Below are 24,918 nucleotides of genomic sequence, written 5' to 3' on the forward strand. Positions count from 1 at the left end.
TTCAATGACTCATTTGTGACTGAGTGTAATTGCTATTGGAATTTTACTAATTTAGTTTTAGACACTGTTACTGTAGGATATTTCAAAAAAGTAAATAACTAATGAAAGCCTAACACGATAATTTTCATGCATTCTGTTTTGAGACAGCTGTGTTAAGTGTTCTGATTCCTCATTAACCTTGATTCTTCATTTGTTATAGTCAGGCTGTGCATGAGAAATGCTTAGATCTAGATAAATCTTGTAGTGAAATGAAATGTTAGAAGTTACATTTGTTAGTGTCTCATATAAAAGCCTTTGAAACACATTTGTTTAAAAGTAAGATGCTTTGGAGTAATGTTAGCCTTCCCTACTGTTCTTATTTTCAGTTGTATTTGGTGAAGACGTGGCCTTTGGTGGAGTCTTCAGATGTACAGTTGGCTTGCGAGACAAGTATGGTAAGTTTATGTAATTTATAAATCTGACATCAGTTTCATATTAACATCTCTGCTCTTTTTTTTACCCATTTTGCTGTGAGAAGTGTTGTTACTGGAATGCTAAAAAACCATAAAATCAGAAACACAACCATATTTTATTGTCTTGCTTCTCTGCTTCAATTATTTTGTAGATGTTCTCTTGCTCTCTAGTTTACATGTTAATGTTCAAATAATTTGCATATAACTTCTGTTAGCCATGGTCTTTAGTGCTGCTTGTTGAGACTGAGTTACATTTCTGTAACTGGTGTGATGTGTTGACTGTACTAGACTCCATGTGAAAACCAGGCCTCTGAGACAGCAACCTGTTGCTGGAAACAGGCAACACATGTTACTTGGGAAGTAAGTAACAGAGATTTTTGAGGAATCTATGATGTGACTTCAGGAATATTTGCAAAGAACTCCTTTAAAATATGAGAGGGAACATGAGAATTGTACTTATGTGAAGTACAATTGTACTTATATGAACACTGAACAAGGACTAATGAAACTAGAATTGCTATTTGCTCAAAAAGGGTACTGACCTCTTCAGGGTGAATAAGAGGATAGGTTTTATGAGGAAAAACTAAGAAGTGCTCTTGTTTCAGATGATCATAAAGTAAAATGGGTAAGTGTATAAAGTGCTGATGAGATGAGATTGACAAGGTAGGAAGCTGTCTCTCTGCATTCATTCAGACTGTTGCAAAGATCATACTTGCTAGAGGAAAAGTGTGTCAGCTAGAAGAGAAGGAAAATTTTGAAAAGCTTTTTGCTGTTTTCTTACATTAATAAAGAGTTTGTTTTACAGATTCTGGTGTTTAGGTCTAAGTGAAAAGTGAACTGAAGGTGTTAATAGTGATTGAGAGAGAAGTAGGTGGAGAAGGCACGACTTGATGTGGTGGTTTGACCCTGGCTGAGTCCAGTACCCACCAAAGCTGCTCCAGCACTCCTCTCAAGTGGATGCAGGGGAGAAAATGTAATGAGAGGCTCTTGAGTTGATACAAGGATATGGAGAGGTCACAAGCTGATTACTGCCATGGGCAAAATGGACTTGACTTACAGAAATCGGTTGGATTTATTACCAGTCGAAATCAGAGCAGGATAATGAGAAGTAAAACTCATCTTAAAAACACATTCTCTCTATCCCTCCCTCCTTTCTGGGCTTAACTTCACTCTTGATTCTCTGCCTCCTCCTCCCACCCAGTGGCACAGGGAGACAGAGAATTGGAATTATGGCCAGTTCATCACTTTTCTCTGCCATTGCTTCTTTCTCATGGAGAGGAGTGCTTTCCCTCTGCAACGTGGACTTCCTCTCATGGGAGACAGTTCTCCATAAACGTTTCTAGCATGACTCCTTCCCCTGGGCTGCAGTTCTTCATGAACTGCTCCAGTGTGGGCCCTTTCCACAAGGTGCAGTCCTTCAGGAACATGCTGCTCCAGCATGGGTCCCACATGGGGTCACAAACTCTACCAGCAAAGCTACTCCAGTGTGAACTCCTTTCTCCACAGGACCACGGGTACTGCCATGAGCCTGCTCCAGTGCGGGTTTCCCATGGGATTACAACTTTTTTTTTTTGGACATCCACCTGCTCTGATGTGGTTCCTTGAGGGGCAGCAGGTGGATCTCTCCTCCTCCATGGACCTCCATGGGCTGCACTGGCACAGTCACCTCACCATAGGCTGCACCAGTCCATGCCATAACTTTGTTTCCTTCTTTAATATATTATCACAGAGGCATTACTGACCTTGCTGGTGGGCTCATCCTTGGCCACAGGTGGGTCTGTCCTGAAGCCAACTGACATTGGCTGTGTTGGACATAGGGGAGATTTCTGGCAGTTTCTCACAGAAGCCACCCCTGTAGCTCCTTCCCTTTCTATCAAAACCTGGCCATAAAAGCCCAATACACAGGAAAATAGAAGTTCTTTATGATGCTGCTGAGGTGCCCATAAGTAAATGAAAGACAATACCTGAAATACAAGTTTGAACAGGAAGAGAGTCTGAAGATAAGGTCCTGAATTTAGGACTCATTTACAGAATGGGAATTCAGTTTTGTAAGGCAGATAAGATGACATGGCTTCTTTCTGCATTGATAGTGAAGTTCAGTAGAAAACAGGCAGTGGCTGAAGAGGGAATGGCAAAGATGAACTGAAGGATGTACTGAAAATATAGTTACAATGCTGAGGAGTAACAGAAAAGACTGAAAGTGCAAAAAACTGAAAGAATACAATGTTTTGAGGGATGTGTCTGCCTATCAGTGCAGTTTCAGAGATTAAATAAATTCTAGATGGAATGCTTGTTCTATGAAAATGCTAGACTCCCTGTAAAATAAGGAGGAATTCCAGATAGAAGTGACAACCAACCAACCTGATGAATCTTATGAGGAAGATTACATACACTTAGTGATTCATTCCCCATCCCCCTCCTGAGTTTGCCATCAAATTATAATAGGTGATGCAAGTAATATAATATGAAATAATTTCTATATGTTGATATAAAATATGAAAGAATGAATGGGTTTTTTTTCTCCTTTCCTGGAAGAGAGAGGCTGATTTTTATTTCATTTGTTTAGTTTCTTTTTCCTTGTAGATATATCACTAGGTGGCAGTCTGTGCCTGTGAATTGTTATTTTGATACAAACTGATAGTTCATTTTTAAGCACTTTCATAGAGGTCAAGGTCTAAATATAATCTAATATTATAGTAGGAAGAACTTAATATAGTAATACTCAGTAGTAGTATTATAGAGATGTTGGTTGTTGTCCAGAATGTTACTGAAGTCTCTCTGGAGAGACAGAAAAGAAATTTGCTTTTAGAATAAATTGGTCATTAAATATAAAAGCTGCTTATTTTTTTTTTCCAGTGGAGTGTCACATTGTATAAACATAGCCAGAGGCCTGTACTAGTAAGTGAAGTTTGACTTTTTCAGGAAATAAATGCAACCTTTTGATCAGATGAATTTTTAATGTACTACCAGGAATTATGTTTAAAAATATTTAATTAAGGAATTGTATGTAAATAAGTCAGTTTGTAGAAGTTTAATTTTTATGATAGTATGACTAAAGGTAGTATGTTTGTTCCTATACATCTTATGTCAAGGTCTGAAATACATTATTCCAGTTTTCTGGCATTGAGTTGAATGTTTAAAAATCTGTTGCAGTATAATTCTGAAAATGAGTAGACTTTCTGAAATATTTATGCAGAGTGCTCCTTTCAGATAAGGGAGATAAGTGTTGTGCAGTTTTTTTCCTTTGTCCCCTCTCTCTGGTCTGGTACACTGGAAGGCATATTCATGTTTTATTTTTTATCTTCTTCCCCATCACCCTTTGTCAGGTTTCTGATTGTCACTGTTTTGCAGAAGTTACATCCTATAACCTACAGAGTATCTTTATTGAAATAACGAATGCCTGCTGTTCCATAGTCCTGCACTCTGGAGGTGTCTCCTGTTCTTAGAACAGTGTGATGTAAACTGCCTACTATATTTCTATAGCCTAGGTAATGTGTGCAAACATTTTTTAATTTTTTTTAAGGGAAGTTCATTATTATTCCAATCATTCAGAGAAAATGCCGTCCATTTGTCTTTGAGTCTGCAAATAGATTTGAAACAATGATCTTGGAATGGGAGTATATACTCTGTTGCTCTGCCTGAAGTGTGAAATAAAGTTGCAACATGTAAAAATCAGTATCATCCACATGACAGAAATATAGAGGAGATCAGAGGTAGGAATTAGATGATAAGAGGTAAAGAAATGGAAGGAAAAAACAGTGGTAAAAACAAGGTAAAAATGGAGAAAGTGGACAGAAGTGAAGACTGAGAAACAAGAATAGCAGAAATAGTGATGACAAGGGATGTAACTCAGAAGAATGCTAGGGCAGGTGTTTTTTGTGTAACTCAAAAAAAAATAAAAAAAGACCTCTCTATCCTACTGTGTCCAAGAAATGAAAATTACATGAACAGGGAAGTGAAGTATATATAAATATATTATACTTTCCTTGAATGTTCTTTCTGCTGTCCTCCAAACACCTACAGCTTGAGGGCTTCCTTATCTGTAGGTGTCTCTGTGGTGATTTGGCCTTTGTGGTGATTTTTCTTTCATACTATTCTGACCTGCACTTGAAGGGAGAATCTAGTGTGCACTTGCTGCCGTGTCAAAAGATTGTCCTTAGCAAGGGTGAGGATCAGGAGCTTTCTGACTATTTCAGAGCTTGATATTTTGAGAATGTGGAATAGGATCAGTCCTTGCTCGGAACTCTGAGAGTGCAACAGAAGAAAAGTGAGCTTGGCAGGTCTTTTCCCATAGCAGTGCTTGAGTAGGGGCTGACTTTTTTTGGGTGTATATGTTCACTTTTACAGGTGAAGTTTGCAAACCTTTTGAGGTTCTACTCAATTCCCTAGTGCACAGCAACCTGCAATTCCTTGCCGTGGAATGTCCTTCTGTTTGCCATCAAGGGAGTCTAGGTGACTGTGTAAGTTAGATTCCCAGTATTTGCAGGCCTGAATAGATTGTTTTGTAAGTTTTTGAGCTATTGAAAATTATTTTTGACTGAAAGAATAGTGTAAATGAGTCTTTTACTTTTCAATAGGGAATCCCTGAATAATGCCATTTTAATTCCCTTGCAACTATTTTCAAATGCAGGTAGAATGTGAATACTTTGAATGGGAGTTTTTATTTTAAAGATTCTCTTAGTTCCAGGAGGATGTCACTGTACTATCTCCTACCAGAAGCAAATGCTCGCCCAGGGTATAAGAGAATTGGCCTAATGTTGTCCTCGGGAGTTCTGAACTTACTCCACAAAGAGTTGACTGAGATACCAAAGCTGATCACAAAGCTGATCTTTGTGATCTGTTTACAGCAGAAATGCTTTTTTCAGCAGTTGTTCTTTTGAAATGTTTTGGAACGAATTTGTCTTTTGCTCATGTGATTAATATGTCACTGTTTGGGATCCTCTGTGTGATCACAGAGTGAACAAGAGGAAGAGAGGTTTCTTCCTTTCCGGATTAATGCCCCATCACTGATTGGAGAGTTTTTGACTCATGGCTTTTAATTTTTTATCTGTTCTGTTTGGTCTCTGTAATTGCTGTTCCCCTCTTTTTGTGTGTCAGTGCACAGAGAGATGTACTGCCCACAGCAACTTAATGATACCCTCAAACACAGTCAATTAGAACAAAGTGCTTTTCCCAAGGTTTCTGTGTAACATTGCTGAAATGTTCTAGAGGGATGCTTGCTGCCTTTATTAGCAGTGCAGTGTTGACTATCAGTTTGTGGCCTGACTTAGTCCCCAAGTTTTTTTCTAATCTACTGCTGTGCAGCCACTAATTGATTTTTTGCTGGGTGGATGCTTGATAAAATGAAACTCAATAAGAACAGGTTGTGTCACTCGTATATGTACGTAGGATAAAACAAAATCAATCTCAGATAATTTCCTTTTAGGTAATACTGAAGTACACAAGTGGCCAGAGATTAATACATGCAGATAATAGTAAATGTGTAATAAGTAGCTTCATTTTTCTTTCTCCTTACTAATTTTACCATTTTGTCATGTGGAGTGGAAGGGGAATGCACAAATAACTTGGAATTTAATTCTATTTTTTCCCTAATATTTTCAAGCTTATAGGATTGTTTTGTATATAATCCTTCATTATTATTATTATTATTATTATTATTATTATGCAGCTAGGAGTGTAAATATAGTTGCTAGGATTATTTTCTTCCAAACCATATTTTAAAAAAAGTGTGAAATACATGGGAAGCAGATTGTAAAGAGTAATTTATATCTATTCAGTCAATTCAGGATATTTTCTTGCAAATTGATAAATCACAGGCAAAAAAAGGAACATCAAGAGAAGAGGTAACACTTGTATTGAATCCTGTGAGAATAGGGAGAACTGAATCAGAAATTTCCCCTGTGGCCAATTTTAAACTCAGCAAAATTGAATGACTGAACTACATAAGAAACAACAGTTGTAGCTGTGAAAGAAAATGGTATCCTTATGTTCCTTATGTCAGGATGACCTAACCACATTAGCAATCAGCTGGATGCTTTAAAAATGATTTTATTTATCACTTCCATATTTGTTTTTCTTTCCTTTCTGTTGTCTGCCTTACAAAATTTTCTCTCTGAAGCACAGGGTATGTTTTGGGACAGATCAGCTGGCAAAGGCTGTTTTTAGCCTTCAGTGGTGAAGTTTCTCTGGTTTTCCTACACACATGGTCCCAGTGCAGGACTATTGTTATGATTTGAAGCTTTTCTTTATTGATCAGTTTCTCTGAACTCTGGTTGCTGCAGCTGGAGGATATAGGGCATCCAAAACCGGATACTTTACTCTTGTGTTTTACTGAGTAAAATGTGGTTGCTTACAGCTCTCTGTTGTTACATCCCATGATAATGCTAGCTTGTATTGCAGCAATAATGTTTATTTACAACACTTGATCCACTGTAATCCCTGGTTGTTATTCTGTAGATCTTATGTCTAAGGTGTAAACACTTGTGTGAGTTTTCAGGGAACACTTCATTCTCAGTAAATGTATCATTTATTTATAGTCCAGTAAACTAATTCATGAATCTTTGTTTATTTGACCAGGATATGGCTGTACCTAGCTATGCCCAAGGGACACCAGCTTTTCTAAAAAAATAGTAGTCATCATTTGAAGATAAGTATTTACTTGAGCACAATATTATTATATGAGCTTTAGCTGTAGAAAACACCTGAAAGCAAGTTCTGTGTTTTAAGTGAAAGCCTATAGAGGAAAACATGGGTGGGAAGATAGAGTTGTCCCCATGTTGTTATGGTATTTGGTGAAGATTGTTGGCTGAAGTTTGGATGTGCTTGCAAAAACTGCTTAATGTCCTGATGGCTTTTAGTAGCATGAAATGATGGGAGAAACTTTTGAAGCTGAGCTAATAGAAGTAGATATAGTATAGGGTTGTTTAAAAAAATGATAGTTTGCCTCCAAAATAGATAAAATAATTTAAAATGTTTACATTGTAAATATTTTTGTTGGTGATTTCAGGGCATTTTTTATTGTGTAGACTACACTTAATGTTAGTGGTAAGGGAGCAGATATCTGTCAATGGAGATCCTGGGTTGTTCTGGTTGTTCTTGTGGTCCCGTGTTACAGTGAAAAGGTAAGAAGTACAAGAACACAATTTGGATGGGCTGTAATGCAATATATTAAGGCAGTGTGTTCTGCCTCCCAAAAGCTACTGATAGCTAGGTCTTAATTCAACAGATGGGAAGACACTCTGAGGTTTTTATGTGGAATTTAGAATCAATAATCATGGTGTCTTTCACATTCTTTTAGAACATAACCATAGGCTATTATGAGGAGGAGGAAAAACTCTGCTTAAAGTTGCATAAGTGTTAGGGCTTTACTGTATAAGCAGATAGAAAAATGTTATCTTGGTGCTTCAAAAGGAGACTGCAAGCTTGCTTTGGCATAAGTCTTGGTCCTTCCTAAAACATTGCATGTGGTAGAAGGAAGGAGTTCAGAATTTTTGACATCATGGACATAAGCTAAGAGTGGAATATTTTATTCAGAGTTCAAAATGACTACTTGTGTGTAGATTGAGTAAAACCTAAATAGCCTGGGGTTTGGTTATCGTCATTTTTTTGTGCATAGATTTAAGTGGAGAGTTCTGCAGCATGCTTGCCTGGTTCTTCCAGAACAGTTTGGCAAGACCTGGATTTGTTCTGATTTATATAAATGTCTTTGAACAGTAACATCTGGAGAACGTGTTCCGGACTCATTACACAATAGTACATTTTGTTCATTTTCATCTTAAATAGCCAATTCTTTTTTAAAGATTTACAGTTAGCAAAAGAAGAAAAGTTATTTGAAAACTTGGTAAAATGTACTATATCAATTCTACACCTTTTGTATCTGTGGGATAATGATACAAATCAGTCACTGTCAGAGCTACATAGCTTTTATTTTAGTTTTTTTTTTTAATTTTCTTTTTAATTGTTCTGATAGTGTGCCTGGTGTGAAAACTGTATTTTATTTATTTGGGGCTTGCTGATATTTATTATGTTTCTTTTCCTATATTGTAAACCTGTTTCAGGGAAAGATAAGGAATATATTTTTTAATGTATAACTTGATACTCAGTGCAGAGTAAAAAGAGAAAGCTGTTCTCACATTTTTAAGATATTTCTAGATATATTGCTGGGCAAAAAAGTATGTGCTGCTGAACTTCATAAAAACGGAATTTTCCACTTCAGAAAATACATGCAGCGAATCATGTAAAAACAATATTTTGATAATATCATGTCAAGAAAGATGAAACTTTATGTATTAAAGACCCAAGATGGAATTGATGAGCATAACTAGTCTTTGCAGTCTGTATTAATACCAGGTCTGCTAGCACATTTTATGTACCTTCTTTTAGACATCTCTATACCTTTGCAATTTCTTAGGTGGAATTAAGTGATTCTCAATTTCTTTGGTTAGTCCTGTGATTCCCTCTGTTTCATTTTTATGTTTATTTATCCCACTCATCAACTGGGGTTAATTCCATATGTCTGCTGTTTTTTCTACTCTGAGTTTTGTGGTAAGAGGATGGTAATTTCAATTTAAGAAGGTTCTGCAGGCTTCATTACAGATAATAAAACTCTCAGAGTTTTCTTGGAAGTAATTTGCTTGAAGCCTAAAAGGGTGAAAAACAACAAGACTAATATCCAAGTTTGGGAATTGTTTAACCAGATTTGCTGCAGAAGCACTTTGAGGTGCAGGTTAATCTTATTTTGACTTGATTCAGAGCCATCTTCCAGTGACCAGTCATTTATTTTGCTGGTCCAGTGCTAGTCATTTATTATAAAAGATCTCTTTTTAATTTGCAGAAGTGTTAAATCCTCAAAACCTGGCACAGGGTTTTCACACTTAGATGGAAGCACCAAGTATAGACTAATTTATTGAATTTTCTCTTGCACATGCTTTGCATTATAAAGGGACAGGCATGGTTACCAGTGAGATTTGTGAGATGGTTTTCATTACTGCAGGTTACTGGTCATTGAGCTCTTTGCTCCTTAGTACTTCTACAGCAGCATGAATTCCTTGCTGTTGTGTTGAGAATACTTGCTTCCCAATTCCAGGTAGAGCCAGCATGCTTTCATATTTACTATAAAATACATATACACTACTGATACTGAGGAATGTGAGAGAGGGTAACGTGCATTTGACATTTTTGCCTACTCTGTGATTTCTCATCCAGATGGTGTGCGCAGCTTATTACAGCAGAATTTTCATTAACAGGTTGCAATACTTAGCTTTTACAACTGTTCTGTGTTTCCTGTTGGATGTCTGTCATGTCATGTCATGTCATGTTGCAGACAATGTGAAAATGTGTAGAACTGATCTAAGCCTTGTAATTTAAGCTGGTGTGTTGTCCTCTGCTTATACCCACATATAAGTATTTGGTAGATGTCAATTTTGGGGCATATTTTTGCAAGTAAGCACTCAGTCATCTGGCGTAGCTTCTCATGTCAAACTGTATGTCAGTTATGCTTTTCTGCACGTGTGTTTCTCACGCAGCAAAAGTTTTTTGTAGTTGACAAAGGAATGTTGTTAATCATAGCTGGAGGAATATTTGAATGCTTTGTCCAGTTAGGCATTGCTCTTTTTTTATTTAGGCTGCAACTGGATGTATGAGCCAGATTATGAGGAAGATATCAGTGTGGAGTGGGCAGCCTGCATGAATGTTTAAACTAGCAGTTCCAGCTCAAAGTGTTCTCAACAAGTCATTCTCTTACTCAAATGATGTGTTTTCCTTCCAAGATCTCATTAGATCACAGCTACTCTTTCTCCAAGAGTCCCTTAGAAAAGTAAAAAGAAATTCTGGTGAGAAAATCTGCCACTGAGATGTGAACTTCTTTTTAAATGTTTTCCTAAGAGTGTGGGTCTGAATTAGTACTATTTTATCAATGTCATTAATTGCTTCCATGAACAGGACAGGTAAAAAGGACAGGCATAAAAAGTTCTGGCATGTAGCCCTGCTTGGGCCTGTTAATAAACCATAGAGGGTTGTAAGGAGAAGACCTTGAAAGTCATCTGTTTCCAACCAGTCATTACTCAACACAGTTGAGTTTAGTTTGCCTGTGGTCTTGTCCAGGTGAGTTTAAAACATGTCCAAGGCAGGAGCTTCTGCAACCTCTTGGGACAGCTTATTCCACCATGTGACTACTGTCACAGTGAGGATTTTTTCTTTATTATTATTAGTTTACGTTTTTGCATCATTCATTCACTTGACACTCTGTACCTGAAAAGAATCTGCTCTTCCCCCTGTTCATATTACTGCTTGGCTGCTCTTCCATTGTGGGAGGATTAAATGACTTGCAAGATTACCAGCATTCAAAGCTAAAGCCAAAGCTTTGCATTAACCTCCCCCAACTCCTCCCACTTCTTCCCTGAGAAAGGGAGAGAATTACATAACATATTTTAATATTTTCATTTTATTCTTTAGCTTTTGGTGGCTGCTAGTTTGTCACAAATGACAGGAAATCTGAATTGGGGTAGAGGGCTAAAAATTAAGTCACTCTTTGCTTTAGGAAGGCAGAGGTATCTATGGAGTTTCTCTGAGTCCTCTTTAATCCAAAATTCTGTGAGCCTGACAAGGGCATTATTACTGTTATATTCATGCTGTGAACTTTCAGAATTTACTAAGTTTTAGTAGAAAGTTTTCCTTCCAAACCTGAAATTTGGTAACTGTGCAGATTATAAGAATTTCTGTCCATGGTAATCTTTTCTTTGTACTTCAGCAGTTCTCCTGACTGAAACTATTTATAGTCTCTGAGAGTGGGGGTTAAATGGAAATGCAGTAAACAGGCTTTTCTCCTGAGGGAATCTTGGGGGAGAGGAGGTGAAAGTGTAGTTGTGATCTAATAAGCTCTTAGAAGAAAAATGCATCATCTTAGGTCAAAGAATGACTTGTTGAGAACACTTTGAGCTGGAACTACTAGTTCAAACATTCATGTTTCTTCAAATGTATGATTTAGTAACTGGGGGAGACTTAAAAGGAAAATATATCTTTCAGCTGTTCCTAATTTCCAAATTACTTGAAGTGCTTTTCTAAAGTGTTGGATATGTCAGCGATATATATGATAAACCAGTGAAGAATTCCTGTTCTTACCAGTTGCCAGGCAGAACACGTGTCCTTTACTTTAGGCAACACGGTGGTGACAAGTGGTTCAGAAGAATGCATTTTTTTGTGGGATTTTCTTTTTTTGCCCCAAATGAAGCATGATTAGGACTTCTGTGAACAAGTGAAACCAAGTAAGAAAGACTTATCTGTCATTTGATCTTTAAAACTTCTGTCTAAAGACTTCTGTCTAAAACTAGAATAGGAAGTCAGCTACTTTGTTGCAAAATAGAGCATGATAGTGGATTTTGCAGCAGCAAAATAGGAAGAAGCTAATTTAGATTAGTGCACGCAAATCTCATTTCTGACCCTGTTGTCAGTTGCTCACAGATTTTGGCAGTATGGTTTTTTTTACTAACATTTGTATCTTATTGCCATAATGTGACATTTTGGAATATTTATGGAAAATATAATGGGAATGTGATGTACTCAGTTGCTAAATAATCAAAATTTGAGTGACTTTTTAATTCAAAGTAACTAAATGTTGAAATTGTTTTGAAGGCATAGGCAGCGTATACACAGTGTGTGTGGATACACGTATTTCTCCTATCAACAGACCAACTCACTGTACTTCACTTGAGACTTTACACTGTTTTGACTAAGGGCTGAGACCTGGTCACTCAGCCCTGGGATTGGCTGAGTTATGCCAGAGGCACGGCTGGGTCCTTGAAGCCTGTTATGAATGTTTGGGCACACACAAATTTTCTTGGCTTTTGCAGGAAACAGGGTTGGGGAAGAACAGGAGAGGGGTATAGCTAAATTCTGTAAGTTGTTATTCTGTGCACAGTAGGTAAAATGTCATCTTCAGAAATTAAAAGCTACTTGCATGTGAAATCATTTTCATTTAATATCACTTTTCATCAGTTAGGTGAAATAATGTATTGTAACATAGATAGCTCTGGGAAAAGCAGCTTTTTAAACAACACAGCATGTTATTGTGCAAGGTTTCAAGACTGAGAGTTAAACCATCTCTGTGTAAGTGAGCCTGAAGCCCTGCTTTGGACAAGTAGCTTTGAAATTTCTATATTCAGGTGAAAAGTTAATGTATATTTACTGGTATTCTCTTTAGGGCCTATTTTTTTAAAGCCGGAGAACTGTGACTGGGTTATCAGTAGAAAAAATGGTAGAATAAAATGATTAAAACAAATATGTTAGTATAACTACTTTTTGTTAACCCAGGAGCTCCAAAAGAGCTGAGTAAATTTACTTGCTGTTTGGCTTGCCCTCTTTTAGAGTATCAGAGAAATAGAAGACTACAAGTGTCACCAGTTGTAAAATAGGGCTTTAAAGGCATGGTGGGACCAAGAAGCTTAAATGTTGGATAGATGATGTTAATTATGTTAAGAAATAAAATTAGTAAACCGATGTAGAAGTACATCTATGAAAAATCCTACATATTTTAAGGTTAAAAAAGGTCTTTAAAGGCAGGACTGATTGGAAATCAGTAATTCCTGTTTGAATTTTCTACACGAAGTCCCTGGTGAATACCAAAAAAGCTCATCTTTTCTTTGCAGTCCTTTCTGTGTGTGCAGCCTGACTGCTTCGGTTGAACTCCTAATATATTTAGCTTCTTAGACTTTTCTATTTGACTTCTTATGGATGTTTTAAATGGAAGTTAGTGAGATCATTGGGACAAATAAAATGTTGTCCACATATATTGTTAATACTGCTCAGTACTGACATCTTTTAGGATGCGTTATGAATTTTTTTTAACACCAGTGATGTAGAAGTATTTTGAAAACAAAACACAGTTCTCCTTTGGCTAAATCACCAGCAGTACTCCTCAAACCACCCAAATGGTCCAGGGTGGACTCATGCAGATTGATATGAAATTACTTAGACTTGGAGCACTGGGTGGTGTGTTAACATTATAGGAGATTTAATATTGTTTGAATATCTCATTTTTGAAGTTAAATTAAGACAGGAACATGACTTGTTGCAATTACTGAATCCTGAAGTATTTTCTTCCTGATGGCTTGGAACAAATAAAGATGAAGCAGCCAAAACATTAATGCACAATAATCGACTACAAATGTCTGTAAACATGTTCTGTTAGGTTGCTATGAAACTCTTTATTCTTGGCGAACAAGGAGATGACTATGAGACTGCCTTAAAGCTTTTGTCTCTTACACAAAGGGTCAGTGGTGATTTGAACAATCACAGGGTACTCTTTGTTCTGAAAATCACAAAGATCACTCATTTTTTATTTAAGTAAAATTGAACTGAATATTGCTTTTTTCATTAATGTTTGTTCTTCATAATTTCAGATTTTCCTTGTTAGGGAAGACTTCTAGAGTGTTTTTTTACTTCCTTATTATACATCTAGTCTTACTTCTGAGTTGCTGGGACAGAGAGATGAGAAGAATCATCCTTTTTTTTTTTTTCACGTAACCCTCCCTGTTTGCCGTATTGCTTCCCTCAGTAGCTGGCAAAGGGCACCGACCTGTTCAGATGGCTGAAACCAGGGATGTTTATAAAGCCAGGCAGGTTAATTGAAATGCACACCAGCGTAATGTCTTCCTGCAGAGGCTGACGCACCTGGTTCCAGAAAATGCAGAGGTGCTACTTTCACCTGGGCTGACAAGTCAGCTCGTTGGGTTGGTGTTTGTTTTGAGCTGTGTGGCTGACGCAAATCATAGAACACATTTTAGGAAGTGTTTCTTTGTTGGTAAAGAAATGATATATGGAAACACAAAGTATGTCTGGGTTGTTTGTCTGCTTCAGTCAGATTTCAGCTGAAATCTGACTCAGCTGGTTTGCAGAGGATGGTGTGAATGGCGGTTTATCGAAATGGACTTCCTTTTCATGTTTTGAAAGAAAGTGAAAAATAAGAATATGTGAAATAAACTAGATAAATATACATAAGCTTAATGCATTTAAATGCTAAATATTTAAATATTTTGTGTTAGTTTTAGTAATGGTTTTTATATTGTATCAATAAAAATAGAAGGTTAAAGCAGCACCATACACTTTTTAATGTTTGGGGAAATTAATATATTTGTTTTATCCTAACAATGTGTGTGTCTTTTTGTCATAAGGGGCTAGATTTTATAAAGAAAGCCCTACCCCTCGAAACTCTGCCTGAAGTTGTTTTCTGATCTAATATATAGTAAAGTACTTTAGGATTTGCTTTTAAGAGGCCAGAATTATTGCTTTAATACTACAATCAAAACCATTCCTGAGTAATACATTTCGTTAATTGAATTCCCCTAGCTCCCTCTTTTCTGTTTTAAGTCACGGTGCTTCAGAATTTTACCTTTAGTCCTGAAACTCCAAATTAGGTGCTTCACACTCCTCACATTACAGCTGTCTTGTTACATTTCACTTTTGCTTTAATGATTTTCACTTTGTTTATTTCATCATACTCCATTGATAGCAATGTGATACCTCTCATTTAATATTTCATTAGTGTTTCAGCAGTTTTATTAGGATGTATTTTATATTTTGAAGTCTAGTGTTACATGGTAGTGTGGTGGGGTTAACATGCTTTTAAATTAATTCACCACCCTAAACTGATATTAAAGAATTAATTTTCAAGTTTGTATCAATTATTAGTTAAAAGGTAATTTTACAGGATTGTTCAAATACATTCCAATTTTTGTGTGAGGGTTATTTATTTATGGAACCTGTGTATTCGGCTTTTTCAGTGTACTCTGAAAAATCTGTTAATAAAGAATAAGGTTAAGTAAGCTATAAGCCTTAGATCAAAATATCCTGTAAGGAAGTGAAGTGAAAAATAGTGATCTGCCAATGGACTTATAAGAAGCAGGAAAGTAGAAAGAAAATTAAGAACATTACTATACGTCTTCATAATGTTAATACATTTTTAATTTATTAAAATAAGATTTGTTTTAAGTTAAAATTAATTGTGTCAGTGCAAGAGAAGGGAATCAAGATGGCTAATTCATGGTATGCTAGATAAATAAAAGGGAGGGAAGGAAGTGTATACCAAGTGTTTATGGTGTTACAGATGGATGTGTGTACAGGGCTTCTGCACCTTCACAGTTGTGGTGGTAAGGCCTGGGACAGCTACATGTTTACACAGGAAGTTTATTTTCCTTTTTTTTTGGCCATGATGTCTGTCAGCTTAGAGAGTACACCAGAGAATGCAATATAGGAACTGAGATTACAGCTCCTTCAGGAATGAGAACAATTCACGCAGTAAAGAGTCTCTCTAGGGGAAGAATTAATCTTGGATTCTCTTTGTTTCCACTGTCTTGTATGAGAAATCATGGTGTGTCCTGCAGTTGTGGCAGCTCTTTGGACTTGATGTTGGCTTGTGTAGCCTCACTGATGCTACCAATATTGTGGTATCATTTGATGGCATTTATTTTTTTACTTGCTTTGAATGAATGTTCCTGGTGGAGGGGGAAAAAAAAAGAAAGCAGAGAGAGAGCCAGAAACATATTCACTGCTATATCTATATCTACATACACATACATGCGTATGGACAGGATACAAGAGGTGAGAGTGGTGTACTGGGTGACATGTTAAAATAAAAGATGTGTCCTTTATAGATTTGTAAAACATACCTCCCTTTAGTATATTGCAAATATAGCCTTGGACAATGGTTTTTCCCTAATCATCCCTTTCTGAAAACTTTTGTTAGCTTTCCTTTTTGTAGTTGAACTTACAGATATTGAAATTAGAAGTACTCCTAGTAACAGCTTTCCCACTTACTAGTTTAGTCTGTTTTTTTGGCTAGCTGTTTCATGGTTATTTTGTTATTGTTTAATTTATTTCATAGCCACTGGTGTGCACCATGCACATTTTTTCCATCCAATTTGAAGTCTTGGCATTTTCATGCATGATGGATTCTTATAGAAACCAACTGTCTACCCAGTGTTCTAAAGGGAAGATTTAAGAGCAGACTGAGATTTTTCTGCTGTACTCCCTTGGCAGAAATGTACTGCTGGCAAATATTGTAAATATGTCTTATACAGGATATTAGTAGGGGTGTTTAATCTTACTACTCCTTCTTGTTTTTAATTTCATGAACTGAACAATTTTGTGTGCAACCATCTATTAGATTGATGCATATTTGGGATCTGAAATTACTGTGGCACAGAAATATGTCAGGACTAAAGTAACCTTTTGCACTCCCATAGGGAAGAAATGAAATCAAATGTTTTGGGTTTGTAGCAGGAACTGCAGTTCCTTGGAGACAAAGCAACTTAGGTAAATGCAGCCTTACCTTGGGAGAGAAGAGTGGTAAGAATGGGCACTGCTGCTGGGGAGTGTGGACAAGAGGCAGTGTGCTTTTGTGCAGCTGCTCCTGGACATCGGGCTGCCTTTGAGTAGGGACAGTTACTTGTCAGTGCCTGCAAAAAAAGGGAAGAAACAACATCTACCTTTATTGTAAACTTTAAAAATGCTTGTAAGTATTATTCACTCCCATATAAGCATGGGGGTTATGCATGTTTAAGTGTGAATATGTCAGAACAAATTTTCCTTCAAGTGTTCAGAACGTTGTAAGTTACAGAAACTGTTCTTAGCTTTCATTTAGTTTCTCCTTTTCTTTCTCTGAGTTGTTACAAGTTAAAGTATCCGTACCTGTAATGTATAGTTATTGTTGCTACACATAAAAAACCCATCTAAACAGCCATGTGCTTAATTGTATGTGACTTGTTTATAAGTAAAATATTTCTGAGATTATATTTTCCACTTAGAGCTGGTTGTATTAAAGGAATTGTGGTGTGTTTTTTTTTTTTTTTTTTTTTTTTTAAATATAGGTAAAGACAGAGTTTTCAACACCCCTTTATGTGAACAAGGAATTGTTGGCTTTGGTATTGGAATTGCTGTTACAGGTGCTACAGCCATTGCAGAAATTCAGTTTGCAGATTACATTTTTCCAGCATTTGATCAGGTTAGTACTAATAAATTTGAGAGCGGTTAAAATAAATCTTACAACTGTTTAAATTACTCTTCTGTTAGCATTAGTACTTGGTTTGAATATGTAATTTTTGCAAATGTAACCACAGCTGTATTACTAATATTTATGCATGCTTTAGATAAACAGGCATAAACTGCAAACAGTGCGAGTGCTGTACTGTAAACAGTGAACTGTACCATGGCCAATTTGAAGGCTTATTAAATAATGGAAATTAAAGACCTGGTTTGAGGCAAATGTCTGTTTGTTTTAATTTTTGGTTTTGTGGCTGTGTTAGCTTCAGCAGCCATAAATTCAACAGCCTATGTCTTCTGATCACAGTCTCATTTCTGCATACAGCTGCAGCTGGCCATGTGTCTACAGGACAAAGTATAGATCTGTACAGGGCTGATCGACAGTATAGAATGATGAAACAACTAGGTTATAAGGCTACCCCTGAGGATTAGATATCTAACTTGAACACAATAAATTATTGGTTTATTTGCCTTGGGAAAAGTTTGTCTTTGTGCTGACTTACAGTATTCCTTTGCTTCTAATTTCCTCCTCTGAATCCCATGCATGGAAGAGATGATGTAGTTACATTGCATGTATTGAAGTGTCTTGATGCATAAGTAGAGGTATTGGACTGAATGTTACTTTTGTATGTAAATCTTTCCAGATTGTTAATGAAGCAGCAAAATATCGTTACCGCTCTGGAGATCTATTCAATTGTGGAAACCTCACCATTAGAGCACCATGGGGCTGTGTGGGTCATGGTGCACTATATCACTCTCAAAGTCCAGAAGCCTTCTTTGCTCACTGTCCAGGAATAAAGGTATAGTAACTCTTATTTTATGAAGATTATTTATTTTGTTTGTTCATTTTATAATGGACCTGACTAGCAATGAGTCTGGGTGCAGACAGGGGAAGAAGAGTAGATGTCAATCCACAACAAAATACCTGAATACTTTAATTAAAAACTATCAGAAAACCTAAACTCTGTTAAATGTTTGAAAATTTATAGCCATTATTGAAGCAATCTTTAGTACACATAACACTTCGTATTTGTCTGTTTTTTGAGCTACAAACATATATTTTACATAGTTTTATGTACAGTATAGTAGAGAAACTAAAACTAACACTTAATAAGTAGTACTTTCCTTTTTATTTATTTACTTTTAAATTTCTGCATCTCTCTTAAGTGCATTATTGAATTAATTTATATTAAAGACAGTGGTGGGCAGCAGGCACAAACTGAAAGACCAGAGGTTCTTTCTGAACATGAGGAAGCACAGATTACCCAGAGAGTTTGCAGAGCCTCCATTCTTGGAGGTACTCAGATTTTGTCTGCATGTGGTGCCAGGCAGCTAGATCTGCACAGCTCTGCTTGGTCAAGGGCATTGGACCAGATGACCCTCTGGAGGTCTTTGCCAAACTCAACTGCTTGGTGATTCTCTGAGTGAGAACTTCAGGCAAGCTTTCTGCCTGAGATGGTGGCTTCCCTTAAAGTGAAGACGCTTAGTGCTTAGGTAGATAACTTTCTTAGAGAAGGCGAAGTGCAGGATCTAGTCATCTCAGATCAAGAGAGCACAGTTTGTCAGGCTCTCCATTTTTTCCTGACCAAATTTTTGTCTGTGAACTTGTACTTCTGGGTTAGCTGGCATCCAGTCCAAAGAGCAGTGACTCATGGCAGATTAATGTGGAAGATTCAGGCAGAACCAGTATTTGTATTCTAAAGACACATGTTCATTGTTTATCTGCTGTTTATACTGTTGTCTTTGTATGTTTTTCGTGTCCTAAAGCTTCAGATATTACTCATCTACAGGGAGGCCATAGCCATTTCTCCTACTTGTTCTTCTCTTAAATAAAAAACCCTGTATTATTCACAGTTTATTTCATTATATTTGACTAATGAGATCCATTCTTGTCTTTGGGTGTTCTTTATGGTAATTGAGGTCCTCTTCTGAACTTGAAAGTATTTTCTGATTATAGACAAAAGCAATCTACGCATCTTTTGCCAGGTTATTGAATCAAATGTTTTCTAGAGCTTGTTTAAAATTAAAGTAGTTTATTATTGTATGGAAGCAAAACATAGCTTAGATAATTAAAATACTGACTCCAGGTCCAGCTAATTTCTGCTGATCTTGTAGGTCAATCTCAAATTTTTATATACTAAACCAAGGGATGAGGTTTAGTGGTCCACTCTGGTGATTAATATTCTTTCTGATTCATACCAACTACCTAGACTGATGGCTAGTCTTAGCAACAAGTTAGTAAGTCAGAATTTTATTTAGTCACTCTATATAATATAATATAATTTCTTTGTTCCCACCTTTGATCTTTGTGTTGTTTTTTCACTTTCTTTCACTTTTCCTTGGGTAAAATGCTTAAATAGGTTGCTACCGCTACGATCTGTCATGTGCGTTAAAGGTAAAGGCATTGAATTCTGTGGAACTGATGGAGCAATCTTCTAGTATTTTGTGGACAGAGAAGTGTTTTAGACTCTATCTTTTGAATATTATTTCTTTTGAAAACAATGTTATTCCTTTAATATTTTTTGCAAAGCTGTTTGTTGGTACAGTTCATAATGTTTCAAGATTGCAGGTATTTATGAATAATCCTGTCCCTTAAAATAGAAATCAAGAAGTTAAAATGAATTGGTATTTCAGATGCATTTTCAAATGTCCCATAACTAAGCATACTTTCTCCATATTACAGGAGGAAAGTCAATGTCTTACATGCTGAGGAGGGTAGGGTTTGATCTTTGGAAAGAGTGGCTTTCAAAACAACCCTCTTATTAAACTTTGTGAAAGGCTTCTAGCTTTTTATTTTATGTTTTTCTTAAGTGGCAGGTAGAGTTTGGATTGCTCAAACCAAGAGGGGTTTGTACGACTTCGGTTATTCAGGGGAAGGACTGTAGTCATTGGTACTTAGGGCTTATTAGGGTTTGAGAACACTACTGGATGGTTCTATCTTCTGTCCACTGTTGTGAGGGTGTACACGGAAGACATTAATATTGATTCTCTGTATTCCATTGTATGAATATTTTCTCTCATGGTTAGAAGCTTTCTTTGTCATTTCCAGCCTAAATTTGTTCTTGACTAACTTGTATATTTAGCTTATCTGTCCTTCACCATCCCGTTTATATCCTAAAACACTTGTGTTCTCTTTAGTCTGTTTTGTAGAATAAAGAAATCAAAGTATCAAGGAAATGTTAACAGTATCTGGAGCTCTTTTGACATCTGTTTCATTCATTTTATTTTCAAAGGGGTTGAAAGAGTCATTAAGTATTCCAGTTGAGTTTCTAGCAGTGATTTCTACAATAGCACTAACAGTTCCTTGGCTATGTTGTTACTTTTTTTTAGGACTTAACTGCATAGTATGCTAGTCATCTTTTGAGCAGATAATAAATTCACATCTGAATTTCTACTCCTGAGTTCTAAATGTGTAACAAAAATGTAGTCCTTAAACATGTGACTTTCGGTGTGTATTTTTCAGTTTGTTTTTGTGAACTGGGTCTTTTTAGTATCATCCTCTCTAGTGTAGTGACTTCCAGCTTAGGAATAATCTTCATCACCATGTTCTGACTTAACATTGTGAATGAATAAGGCAAATAGTCTGTCCTAAAAAGGATTCATACCTAAGGAACTGTACTAGTGACATCCATGGGTAATTTCCCATGTGTCTGTTACCAAATGCTTTGGTGAAATATTAATAAACTGCTTCTTCCTTGTTTAGAAAAATCACTTATCAAGGTAATTTCATGTAATAGGAGATTTAGGTTGTGTTTTCACTCTTTTATATTATTTTTATGTAAATAAATTATATTACTCTCAAATTATATTTTGAAGCCATGTCTGTAGTTAATTTTTTTTTTAAGTGTTAGAACTAATGTTTTCAGTGACTTCTAACTTAACAGCTGTAAAAGTGTTTGCTGATAGACTTCATGCTGCATGTTCCAGCTCTTTGAGGTCTCTGGGATGGAAATTAATTGGTTCTTCTGATCTGAGGAAATTTGACTCTTGGGTTCTATTTTCATTTTTACTGCGATAATCTGGTAATTTTCATAACTGAAATTCTTTTAGATCATCCAAACTTAACTCTTCTGTTGGCAAATGAGTTATACTGTTTCCTTCCAAATTTTTGGATTACATCTGGAGGCCTTACTTAGTTTTTTTTTTTTCTTGATAATGATTTAAGGTGTTTATTGGTTACTTATTTCCAAAATGAACAAATTTCAAGCTTCCACCATAAGCAAAGAAAGTCAGCTTTAAGTAACTATTTTGTTTTGTAGCCTTCAAAATTTAGTGGACTAAGTCTGAATACCTTTAAGGTCTGTTCTGATGAATCTTTACCCAAGTAACTGAGGATCAGTCAGCTGCATTTTTTTTGTTGTACATCTATGGTAATTTTACTAAGTTTATGTATATATGTATATTAATCATTTTTCTATTCCTTTTTACCTCAAATGTTACTGTTAAGATGTTAGTTCTACCTTATCTGAGCACAGTACCTTAATATTTAAATCACTGTATAGAGGGGAACTACTAAAACTTCATCAATGAACAAAATAAAATTCAAAATTTGGAGTGTGCTTTAATAATGTCGCACTAATGTCAATTCACTTTGTAAGAACAGCTCAATCTGTATGTAGATTTATTTAAAGCAAATAATTGCTTAGTTTTAAGTATTATTGAGGAAGTTTCTAGCAGAATTGCTATTTTAACTAAACTACTTAAAAATATTTTTACAGATTGTTATTCCAAGAAGTCCTCTGCAGGCCAAAGGATTGCTGCTCTCATGCATAGAGGACAAAAATCCATGCATATTCTTTGAACCTAAAATACTTTACAGAGCTGCAGGTAAATATTTGTATGTTGTATTTTCCAATAAAGCAAAAATGTTTGGGGTTTTTTGCACATATATGTTAATAGTCACAGCTAAAACAATGCTTCAGTGGAAGTCTTGACTATTGTTTGGGCTCTAGCTATGTTGTGGGTTGGGTTTTTAGAGGAATTGTGAAAACTGAATAAATTCTCGAAGTTTGACTGCAAAGATAATTTATAGAATAATATATAAGAATATTTACCATCTGATTTATGCTCATTTAGCTTTGGAAGTGGAATGCTTTACAACCTAAAATTAACAAAAGAAGTAGAACTAAGGGGTATTATTCTTTATCAAATTTCGATATAAATTTGGCAGAATTTGAACTGCTTTCTTGTGGTAACTCTAAATACTAAAATAAGTTTCCAGATCAGTTTTTATTTTTCCTAAAGAACTGAGCCCCACCATCACCATTTTCTCACAGTTAAAATTTCTTTGAAATGCTTAATTTCAAAGAATCTTCAAAATCTCCTCATTTAGCTTTCAACCTTATTTGAAAGGAAATGTGATTGCCATTACTTTGTTTTTAGTCATAGTGAACTTTCTGGTTCAGAGTAGTTTTAACAACTCTCAGTTATGTGTAGTGTATTGGAACAGTGGAAATTGACAATGATGGTGTTTGAATTGGTTCTAAAAATTAGCTTATTACTTATTTGGACTAGAGAAACTTGACAGAACAGATGTGTTCTGTCACAGAACACATGGAAACAGATGGAAAATTTTGCATGTGGAGACAGGCAGAGAAATAGGATGAGCAATTGATAAAATAGAACTGAAGCCCTGACCTAGCCATAGCATTTCCCTGTCCTGTGGCTTTATATGCAAAGTGTGCTTGATTCATCAATCCAGTTTATAAATTGACTCTGTGTTGGCTGAATTTGAGTTACAGACAAAATGTTTCTATTTTGCTTTGGACCTTTTCCATCAGTGCATCCATTTTGTCAGTAAATTTATCCTCTTCCTAGAGAGACAGTAATAAGGGGAAAATTTAGAAAACAGACATCAAAACTATAAAAAATAGTGGTATTATTCAGGATCAAATAGGATATTTACTGGTAAAACTGCTTATTTGCTTTATATTTTCTAAAAAGGCCCAGAAATCCCATTAGCAATGTAAATTTAAAAGTGCAGCTATTTTTAGTGTGGTGGGTGTGATGTATCCATAGGGTGTTGCATTCCTCAAATTCAGTGTGTTTTGAGGGCTTACTAAAATTCAACTAAAAGGCCTCTGTCCATTCATTTAGAAGAAGTAGTTTGAAAAATTAACTTGAGTCTGAGTAGGCCTTTATTTCTCCCTCTTCCCCCCAGTATTTACAAGTCACAAGTATAGACTTTAGAGTTAATAAAATACTTTCATATTGGCATAAAAGGCTGCACATCAGTATCACACAGCTTTTGAGAATATAGGGAGGTTTTTGTGTTTGAGGAAATGACTTGTGGAGCAACTGCTGGATCATTTATTGGACATAAATCAGACTTGTGATGGATATCTTGAGTAAAGATGTGCTGAAATAGTGTTTAATGTGATGTATGTGCTGGTCAATAACCAGCTACAGCGTTGCTGTTGTAGGTAATTTCTGAAAGACAGTGATTTCCTCCTGTATTCTGATGGCTAATTTTCAGAGACTTTACCAATATTTTTTTTTCTTATAATTTCTAAGAATATCAGTTTAGTGGTGTAAATTGAAATTTATAGTACATTTGCATCAACAAATATACTATATGTACATATGACAGGGATTATTGTAACAGGTAACTTCTTTCATCTGCATAGATATTTTATTATTTCTACAATGCAAAGCAGGAATATTTTACTAATGGATTGATTTTTATGTTCCATTTATTTTTGCTATAAACTTTCTCTGTGTTATCATTAGTTTGTCATCTTTACTATCCTTTGTGGGTTGGGTGAGCCTGGACTGGAAGATGACTGCTGTCTGGGAGTTTTTTCTATAAAATTGATCTCTCTTAGAGTTCATTCTTATTCTCCTGGCCACAGTCAGGGTTTCTGGTAATTCCACCATAGAAACCAGGAGGCCTGGTGAATTCAGAAATGGACCAGGGCCAACATGATTGATAAGATCAAGATGTAGCAGCAATGAGACACAAACCTGGTTGGTAAACAAGAATAAGATAAATGGTGGAAAGAAGGGCTTTAAAAATGTGACTTTCTTGTGTTTCCTAGAGAAAATTTTTACAGTACCCCGTGTGAGTGTGTTGATTCTTGCAGGAGAAAGAAAATCGCACAGGTTCAGAAATTGACTTAGACAGTAAGCTTGAACTATGTCTGTATTTATTTTGTCTTTCCATTAGTGTCTCAAAACAGTACAGGATCTTCTGAAGGCTGGGAACATGCAGGCTTTCCAAAACAAAAACACAAAATGGTATCAGTTCTCCTCTATTACTTATCTTTTTTTTTTTTCCTTTTTAGTATGGCACAATACTTCACTTAAGATTTGGGATCTCGTTGTTCCAGACAAAAATAATTTTCCTTATTTCTATGTTGATGGCTCAGTCACTGAATAATGAAATTATATTACCCCTACCATAGCTATTTTTTTTGCTTTAGCTTCTTGGGACTGG

The 24,918-nt window shown here is 35.9% G+C and overlaps 1 protein-coding gene across 2 annotated transcripts in view; it reads left to right on the forward strand.

Annotated features, from left to right (window-relative positions):
* BCKDHB (branched chain keto acid dehydrogenase E1 subunit beta) overlaps positions 1 to 24,918 on the forward strand; it is a 110,514-nt gene that overhangs the window by 4,933 nt on the left and 80,663 nt on the right. For both annotated transcript variants that reach the window (XM_068183917.1, XM_068183915.1), the window contains exons 3-6: positions 366 to 434; positions 17,312 to 17,445; positions 18,128 to 18,283; positions 22,202 to 22,310. In XM_068183917.1, the coding sequence (XP_068040018.1) occupies positions 366 to 434; positions 17,312 to 17,445; positions 18,128 to 18,283; positions 22,202 to 22,310 (468 nt within the window). The remainder of the gene's footprint in view (positions 1 to 365; positions 435 to 17,311; positions 17,446 to 18,127; positions 18,284 to 22,201; positions 22,311 to 24,918) is intronic.

This window comes from Anomalospiza imberbis, chromosome 3 (assembly GCF_031753505.1).
Source record: "Anomalospiza imberbis isolate Cuckoo-Finch-1a 21T00152 chromosome 3, ASM3175350v1, whole genome shotgun sequence".
Taxonomy (NCBI): domain Eukaryota; kingdom Metazoa; phylum Chordata; class Aves; order Passeriformes; family Viduidae; genus Anomalospiza; species Anomalospiza imberbis.